This window comes from Montipora capricornis, chromosome 1 (assembly GCF_036669925.1).
Source record: "Montipora capricornis isolate CH-2021 chromosome 1, ASM3666992v2, whole genome shotgun sequence".
NCBI lineage: Eukaryota > Metazoa > Cnidaria > Anthozoa > Scleractinia > Acroporidae > Montipora > Montipora capricornis.
Window position 1 is genome coordinate 22,719,902 of NC_090883.1, and position 10,000 is coordinate 22,729,901.

Sequence of the window (10,000 nt, forward strand, 5' to 3'; positions counted from 1 at the left end):
ACATCATGTAAACCGGCCTAAACTTGCCACACTTAGTATCTAATGCCAGATGATTTTACTCGTCAATGGGGAACGCCCGGGAGTCAATGGGTTAATCGATCAAATTATAATTATTTACACATATGTAGTAATACTGGGAATTCCAAAACTTAAAATTTATATGTACAAGTGATGTTTTGAATGTTCTTAAACTTGGACAATAATAAATTATTATTCTTTTTGATAACTTCCAAGACATCACAAATAGTGTTATTGTAGCTACAGTACATAAATAATAAATTAATACATGTAATTTCTTGATTCTGCATAGTACAAGAAGATTGTTACATGTACAGCAAATTTTTTTGTTTATATAACAACATAAACTATTGTGTATAAATAATTCATGAACTTATAAAAAACTTGCCTCCATTAATTAATCCTCAGGAAACAACAAATTAACGTTCATCCGTTATTTGAGTTCTCTTGACTTGATTGTAGATGTACTATCACTCATTACATGTACTTGTGGTTTCAAAATTTACAGTTTTGTGTCAAATACATTTTTTGCTACTCTTAGTTACACTGTATATGACTAATTAGGACTCTGCAGGGAACAATTTAAGGTAAAAATGAATTTATAAATTGTACTTATGCTCTCATCCAATCAGAACTGAGTCATTTTATAGCGTGAGTTAGGTTTATTTTATAGTGTGACTTCTCTCTTTGCCTATTCGTCACGGTGGTATAAATATCATTAACTCAGTAATCAGTGCAAGTGGAGAATATCATACCTCACAACAGATCAGTGAACCAATTAAAAAATATGATAGTTCAGAAGAGGGAATCATTTAGAAAACCACAACTACAATCAATCAAGACAGAGTTGCATCGGCAAAAGCAACAGGACACTTAAAGTGCGGTTCAAGAAATTAGAGAAAGTCTATTACCCACCAAAACAAGATTCTAATGATGGATCTACTTGGTGAGAATGGATCGTCGTTGTGGTTATTGGTATTGCTATTAAAAGATCAAGGCTTCAACTTAAACAAAAGAGAATTTCGCGATGCACTCAATTTACGATATGGACGGCAGATGAAAAACGTACCCCATCACTGTAAGTGTGGAAAAGCTTTTTCAACAGACCATGCCTGCTATGGTGGACTACCAATTGCAAGGCATAATGAGATAAGAGAAACATGCATAACCGACTGACGGAAGTACTGTACATACAGATGTACAGATGTAAAAAACAGAACCACAGCTCCAATCACGTTCAGGTGAAATCATACTACTACGTACAATTTTGTACTGCCAACAAGCAAGATGATGCGAGGTTTAATAGATATTAGAGCCAAGGGATTCTGGAGTAGGCAACAAGATGCATTTTTTGATGTTAGGGTTTTTCACCCGAACACATCGAGCTACCAAAGTACCAATGATTCCCAGCACTCTATATAGACAACACGAGATGGCAAAGAAGAGGGAGTACGGTGACAGGATAAGGTACCGTACGTACAATATGCTGTATTCACTCCACTTGTGTTTTCAACAACAGGCGGAATGGGGAAAGAGACAATTGTTGCATACAAATACTTAGCCAAGCTACTTGCCCAGAAGCGAAAATCAGAATATGGTATAACTCTTGCGTGGATGCGATGCACCTTATCTTTTGCCTTGATACAATCAGCTGTTACATGTACATGTACAGTGTATGGCAATATTAAAGAGGCAGTCATTCTGCTTCAAACCGGAATCCAGATGCAAACATTGAACTGGGCTACAGTGAATGCCGCTTAGGAGTCTTTTAAAATTACATGTACATAATTATATACATGTGTATATATATATTTTTTGATTTTTGTTTTTAATGTAAATGAACAATGAAGTTGAACTGTTGTAATAATTGGAACAGAATATTTCTATGTTTTTTAATAATTTTTGTATTAACTGGCTGATTTCCACTAATTAAAAGTTCTCTTATTATTAGATGAAATTATTATTATTATTATTATTATTATTATTATTATTATTATTATTATTATTATTATTATTATTATCTTTATTATTAATATCATCATTGATATTTAACCCATTGAATCCTGAACTGCCCCACATTGATGAGTAAAATCATCTGGTGTTTGCCATGCGACGCGCCTTACCGTGGCCACCTAACAAAGTTTTTAACAAATTGTCCGCCTAATCAGGATGTGTGAATTTGATTGACAGTCACACCTCCTTGCAAAGTTCGAACAGTTGTGTCAGTTGAACACCATTGCAAGGGTTGTTGACTTGACATATTTACACGTAGTTGTCAAATGTGAAAGTTTGTTGGGTGGCCACAGTAAGGCGCGTTTGCACTGTAACAGAGTAAAATCTACCAGGCCAGTCAATGGGGTAATGTTCTTTTTGATCCAGACTGGAAAACAAGAGGGCTCTAACATGAAGTACAGCAATTCAATTGTACCTACGGTACATAAATGACTACAGCTGTCATTAAATTTACATATACATGTAGAATAGTACAACCTTTGGTGAAATCTCCTCCTTGAATCATAAAATCTTTAATTATGCGGTGGAAGGGTGCTCCCTTGTAATGCAGTGCCTTTCCAGAGACCTTACTCAGGCCTTTTTCACCTTAAAAAGAACACAATTACATTTACATGTACAGTACTCACTTACTCGCCATGTACTTGTATTAAAAGCCACTGTAATTACAAAAACTTACATGTGCATGTACATGTATCAATAATATTTGTCCTGGCAAGTTGAGTGTAGCACAATATACAACTAATAGGCATTTAAAAATATTTGAACATCGCGAGGATAAAACTTTTTTTAGACACACACAATTACAAGCTTTCGATGCCGTCATGGAATTTTTACCAAGTGATGGAGTTCAACATTTTGTCATGTGATAACATGACATGTGTAGATGATTATGGGGAAATATACACATTGTTTTATAATACACTGAATTCACTCATTTGCAAGTATAATAATTATTATTACATTCATTTCTCATACATACATGTAGAAGAGTAAAATCAGAACATGATATTGAATTACATGTACTCGGGCAAAATGCAATTTAAATAATTTCTTATCAGTACAAAAAAATGGAAAAAGGCTGACAGCAGGCTGTTACATGTACTTGGCATGCATTTTAAAACCATGAAAATCCCTAGTTTTGGATTAATTCCTTTCTTTTTTTAGCCTGTAAGCAGGCTGAGCTCCGAGTGACTGGGGTTGGGGGGTATCTCACTCCCATCGCGAAGAGAGAGACTGCTGGAAGGCTATTACATGTATTTTTTGCTCAACACATGCAAATGTATAACGCTAAGTGAGCCTGATCATTGCAGTTGAAAACAACTTTCACTGTACCAGTAAGAAGTTGCAAAGGAAGCCTGAAAAAATTTCAGGCTTTGTGTGACTCCAACCCATGACAAAGTTGCAAGTTACACGCTTCAAGGTTATGTGATTCTAGTTATTAATGTCCCATACAAAGTCAACTGCAGTGATCACTCTCCTTTAGAATGATAATCACTGTAACATTCATTCTAGCTTAGAGTCATTACAAAATGTAGTTCAAAATAATTGGTATCTGTTTTCTACACATTTCCCACTAGTCCATTCATTCAAAATGTATGAATGTCATGGTTCAATTTGGTTGAAGTTTTATTTCTTTTCTCTTTGTGTATGATAATTAATTGACAACATTTATGTCATAGGTACTGAGATTTATCCATAAAAATAATAGTGAATAAAATTCGTACTGATTCTAAATGTAGCCAATCAGGAACACAAAAGTACCCAGGGATTTTGATAACTTTTGAAGTATAGATGCCTGGGCTATTCAATGTAAGCAATGGTCACTCTTGTCTTTTATAAGGGTCTGAGTAAAATCAAGGCAGAATAGCCGGCAGTGAAAGGCAAATTTCTGACAAACAGACGACGGTATACTGCCGGTGCCCGGCTTCTAATGAAACCCTTGTAGTACATGTGCCTCTCTCACACAAGGCAGTCCAGCATTTTGGATTTCAGCTAATTTCAAAGCAAATCGTTTCAAATAAAACAATACCTGTACAAAGAGCTCGAAAATTCTCACAGGTCCTGGGACAAACGTCAGCAAATAATTCAAAAATGATCCTGCCAGCTAAAAATTGAGTAAGAAGGAAGCAAAATGAATGTCAAATCAATCTACAATGTAAATTCAAACTTTGAGTTCACTTACTGTGACAGTAACTGCCTAAAATAATAATTAATAATATTTACATGGATTGTATTTAAAAGCTGAGATGAAAAGTCCAGATTCAGTATGAATTTGGACAGTTTGGAAAGCCCAATTAAATTCTATCATCACTGTTATTGTACTCCAGTGCTGCTCCTGCTTATTTACAGTGTACATCGTACAACTCACCTTAGTGCCAAGACCATAAAAAGAAGAGTATTTTCTATGCAAATGTAAAACATCCAGCAACTTTTCAGCAAAGTCTCAACGGCTGTTTTACATGTACAGTACTCTTCTCTTAAATTCCTGAGATACATGTACTTGTACGTTCCTTGCCTATGCCATTATATACATTTGTAAGTATACATGTAGGTAATCACACAATTTCAGGAGCAATATTTGATTCACCTTGTGTCTTAAAGGTCCAAATTACCAATAACAATTATAACAGAAATGTTAGAATGAGAGAATGTGTTTAGAAATTTCAACCGACACAAAAAGAGTTGAGATACAGTACCCCTCAAAGATAAGCAAACCATCAAACACGTTGACAATGAGTACAGAATGAAGAATCAACACGCTTGAAAATAAAACCAATGCATTTGCAAACTAGTTTCTTTTCAACACGTTTGGCCTTTGTTATTCATTTTCACACCTTTGAATTGTGTTTTTAGTTGCGTCACAAAATGAAATCATGGAATCAGTTTTGACACGTACAGTACGTAATTGGCGAGGAACCACCACGAAACAGATTCTTGGTCATTATAAAACTCTGAAATAATTTTTGATCAATAATCGGGTACCTTATGGAGCAATTTTGTTTGATTTGCAGCAAAACTAAAAAATCTTTCAGCAAAGCGGCATGCGCTGTGACCGAAAGACTCTCTCTAGATGTAGTGCATATTTTTATACACTTTCCACATTGCGCGGATGTTCAGTTCAAACCAAACTTCTCAGTGAACTACGATGGCTAGTTCGCCGCAATCTCTCTAGTAAAGTTGTCCTGCACTTGACTAGAGTGGTACGATATTCATCAGATTAATCTGTGAAACGTTTGCTATCGCCGCTGTTTTGAAGTCCCGGTTTACGTGATGTTGACCTTTCATCACCTCCCCACTGATGTTTAATTTGTCTCGCAAGGAACTGAGGGTTTGTTCAGTTTCATGAGGTATTAATAAGATTTTTTTTTGGATTTTTGGGGGGTTTCATTGGAGACTTCAATGATTTAAACTGAGTTGGCTTGTCATGTCAAATTTTCACATCTTCGTGTTGAAACAGAGCAACATGTATTTTCGTTCCTGTATATTTCAAATGATTTTATTTTTTTAAGCAAAAGACCACTCCAAATGTCAACAAAATCATTGCCCCCAGAGCTTTGGGTTCATGCAGTTAAAAGCTGCAAGACAGTTGAAAAGCCATTCACAGATGTCTGGCAATCACGTGTTTACAACTGCTTGCCGGCTCATTAAATTATGGATTTTCAAAACGTTTATCATTAAAGTGTTTTTGGTCGCTTCAAAAGTTATCTTCTAACTTAAGTTTACATGACACGGCTGTGCAACATGCAAAAATGTGAAAAGATTCACCTTTTTGTAAATGTTTAATAGGCCAAAAGCCGAACTTTGCATAGTCAGATGACGAGACTGTGAACTTTATTTTGTGACAGTACTTTTCGAATATGCATCATTGAACCTTTTGTGATGCAAATGCTTCGGAAAGTTAATGACTTTGGTCAATGCATTTGCGTTTGTGTTGAACCCAAACAGAAACGTGTTGAAAGTCAAACGCAAACTAGTTGAAGACTATAGTTTGAAATGCGTTTGGTGGTTCGCTTATCTCTGAGCGGAACTGTAGTCAAAGTAAACTCTAGGGATGTTTTGCCTCACTGCTACCTCTTTCATAATAGCCACCAAATAAAATACTCTTAAAAATTGAAACGATAATGGTTGTCAATGGTTACAACATTAGAGCATTAACGCGACTGCATGTATTTTTGGTTGTGGCCAGAGACCATGTTCTTGGTGCTAACTAAAGGAAAAGCATACTCTGGGGATAAGAATGGAAATCATAGGGCATAAAGCTCCTGTGTGCCAAAGCTACAAAAATCTGATCAAGCAATTAAGGATGGTGCCTACCACTGTTACTGCGCATACGTTCTGCACATCTCAAGATACTCTGGTTTCCTATTGTTGGTGCTTACATTTGTACATGTACCAATACAGGAATATTTTTGCACAGTTTAAAACTATGCAGAGAAAACAAAACTCAGCAAGTACTCTTGGTGTCCAAAAAGAAAACTGGGGGTAACCACGCATTTTTCACAGATAATTAAGCTTCACTTTGAAAAAGAACGCCATACATTGCTTTGTACTTTAAAGCCTTTTACAAATACTGTTGATTCATTATTTGAAAAATGCGTGGTTCCCCCCAAGTTTCTTTTTGGATTTAAATAATACTTGTTAAGATCTGCTTTTCCCGTATATTCATCAGGGCCTTACCAATCGATCACAACCGATGTCAATTAATCGATTGATATTGGTAATCGATGAGCATTTGATCGCCTAAGGTTTTGTGATTATCGATTGTCATCGATTATCAATATTAATTGATAATCGATAAGAATCGATCAATTAAATAACATCGATTTTCATCGATTACCAATATTAATCGATCAGTTTTGCTGCCATTGGTTTTTCTTTGAGGGATGTTCCAGTCTCAGTGTCAACACGCTGAGGTGCAATAAGTTTTTCAACTTGTTCGTAAAAATCGTTTCTTGAGAAAGCAGAACTCAGCAAGTACTCTTGGTGTCCAAAAAGAAAACTGGGGGTAACCACGCATTTTTCACAGATAATTAAGCTTCACTTTGAAAAAGAATGCCATACATTGCTTCGTACTTTAAAGCCTTTTACAAATACTGTTGATTCATTATTTGAAAAATGCGTGGTTCCCCCCAAATTTCTTTTTGGATTTAAATAACACTTGTTAAGATCTGCTTTCCCGTATATTCATCAGGGCCTTACCAATCGATCACAACCGATGTCAATTAATCGATTGATATTGGTAATCGATGAGCATTTGATCGCCTAAGGTTTTGTGATTATCGATTGTCATCGATTATCAATATTAATTGATAATCGATAAGAATCGATCAATTAAATAACATCGATTTTCATCGATTACCAATATTAATCGATCAGTTTTGCTGCCATTGGTTTTTCTTTGAGGGATGTTCCAGTCTCAGTCTCAACACGCTGAGGTGCAATAAGTTTTTCAACTTGTTCGTAAAAATCGTTTCTTGAGAAAGCAGAACTCAGCAAGTACTCTTGGTGTCCAAAAAGAAAACTGGGGGTAACCACGCATTTTTCACAGATAATTAAGCTTCACTTTGAAAAAGAATGCCATACATTGCTTCGTACTTTAAAGCCTTTTACAAATACTGTTGATTCATTATTTGAAAAATGCGTGGTTCCCCCCAAATTTCTTTTTGGATTTAAATAACACTTGTTAAGATCTGCTTTTCCCGTATATTCATCAGGGCCTTACCAATCGATCACAACCGATGTCAATTAATCGATTGATATTGGTAATCGATGAGCATTTGATCGCCTAAGGTTTTGTGATTATCGATTGTCATCGATTATCAATATTAACTGATAATCAATAAGAATCGATCAATTAAATAACATCGATTTTCATCGATTACCAATATTAATCGATCACTTTTGCTGCCATTGGTTTTTATTTGAGGGATGTTCCAGTCTCAATACGCTGAGGTGCAATAAGTTTTTCAACTTGTTCGTAAAAATCGTTTCTTGCAGATTCTATCCATCTTGCAAGGCGTGGCGTGGTGTGGCTGGGCGGCATACTTTGCCCTCCTATGAGGACAGAAATTTTGCCATGTGATAATACTGGCCTTCATACTCCGTGTAATTTGAACAGATGGAATAATCAATCTGCTAGTTGAGAATTGCTTTTCTTGCTTAATCTTAAACGTTTAGGCATTGCTTGCAGGCTTACATGTACGTACGTTGTGTCACGGTGAACAAATTTCTCGGCATCTCAAACATTGCAACTAAACATTAGAAAGTAATATTCGCTCTGCGTACTCTCACAAAATAGTGGAATTTATTTTGAACGGCAATCGATGGCAATCGATGAAGTTCGCAACTAAATGTACTTTTGTGTGATTATCGATTGGTCATCGATTGGCCGATGCCAATCGATGCCAATTAACTAACCGTAATCAATTCCCATCGATTGATCGATTGATTTTCAGATCATCGATTTCATCGATTGGTAAGGCCCTGATTCATAAAAAAATACCTTTGACTAGTTGGCAGCGTCCTTAACATTAGCCCTCCAAGATTAGGAAAAACTTGTTTTTTTCAAAAGAGTCGATAAAGGTAAAATGATCAACCATCGTATGAAAGATTTACGAGTTGACGTGTCGAGAGTTGGCCCTTTGTCTGAGTAAAGTTTTTCATGTTTCATTCTCCAAAAACGCAGCACCAAAGTTTCTTTAGATACTAGTAACCTTTTAGATTATAATTTGCACTCAGTTTTAACTTCTCAACATCTGACGGCAGCCTTAGAACAGAAGATCAGTCTCCTCCTTACCTAGAGAGCCACTGATTTCCACATCGAAAAAGCATCTTGGACGGTAGCCTTTCGCTTCGGGAACAGCCATCTTGGATTCGCTCACCCGAAGTGAGTGATGGGATATGCTATTTCGTGGTTATATGTCGCTTATGCTACCTTGAAATATTTTGTACGGTGCGGGTACAAGTGATCTAAGTACTAGCCGCTGCGTACAGACAGTAACGAGCAGAAAGACCCTTAAGAAATAACTCAATTGTATTCAAACTGTGATGGAATTTGATCGTCTGGTTGAAAGTAGTCCGGAGAAGGACTGTTGGCAGTGACTGACGTTTCGACAACCAGAGCGGTTCCTGAGCGGTCATGTAACGTAACTCCTGGGTTCAAACCATTTTCCTTTTTGCATATCTTTTGTCCATTGATTAACGCGCATGCGTTGCGCCCCACGGCTTACTGGCATCTCGTACGATGCAAAACGAGAAAGCAAAACAATTGAGTTCGGTCGGGATCATGACGGCCTCGTTATTTACTTAGAGGTTGTTTATTTATTTTTTTAGGATGTTCGTGGAGCAGTGCATTCTGGTTAAACGTAATACATTCTGGTAGAAAGTGGGGAATAGACCGATTCGCCTAACTCAATGTTGAGCCCAATTCAATGGAAATACTTGGAACAAAACATTTTATTCCCAAAGGGTTTGAATTAGGTGCAACATTGGTTGCTGTCGCATTACAGAGTTTAACACTTGTGTTAAATCAAGTTCTACTGTTCATTGTTCCCGTGTGTTTCTCTGAAGTGTGACTGCAACCAATTGAGTTAGCCAAATTGGTCTATTCGAGAACATACTTTTCCTTAAATCCAGATTATGCTGCTGCTCGCTCGCTTAGCTCGCTCCACAGCAAAAAACTGGTATTTAATATCAACCTCGCCAAGACTCGCGCACATCTTTTCAATACACAAATGCACAGTAGCACAAGCAACTTTCTTCAGTTTGTACACCTAAAAATCGCTCACTTGTCATCATCATCATCATTTTGTTCTTCTTCAACTTGCGTTGGGATGGGACGCGGTTGGAACATCCTGTTCAAAAAAAATTTCCGTCTCTCCACAGCCGCGTCTGTAGCCTCTTCAATGACCATTGAATCCTCCTCCATGAAAATAATGATGTCGGGTTTTTATAACGTCTTTATGCACGG

General features: G+C 36.6%; 1 protein-coding gene across 2 annotated transcripts in view; it reads right to left on the reverse strand.

The window, feature by feature from the left end:
- LOC138026987 (peptidyl-prolyl cis-trans isomerase G-like) overlaps positions 1-8,943 on the reverse strand; it is a 29,434-nt gene extending 20,491 nt beyond the window's left edge. For both annotated transcript variants that reach the window (XM_068874573.1, XM_068874501.1), the window contains exons 1-3: positions 8,828-8,943; positions 4,061-4,135; positions 2,509-2,616 (exon numbers count right to left, since the gene is read on the reverse strand). In XM_068874573.1, the coding sequence (XP_068730674.1) occupies positions 2,509-2,616; positions 4,061-4,135; positions 8,828-8,897 (253 nt within the window). In that variant the 5' untranslated portion in view covers positions 8,898-8,943. The remainder of the gene's footprint in view (positions 1-2,508; positions 2,617-4,060; positions 4,136-8,827) is intronic.
- Positions 8,944-10,000: the final 1,057 nt, after the last annotated feature.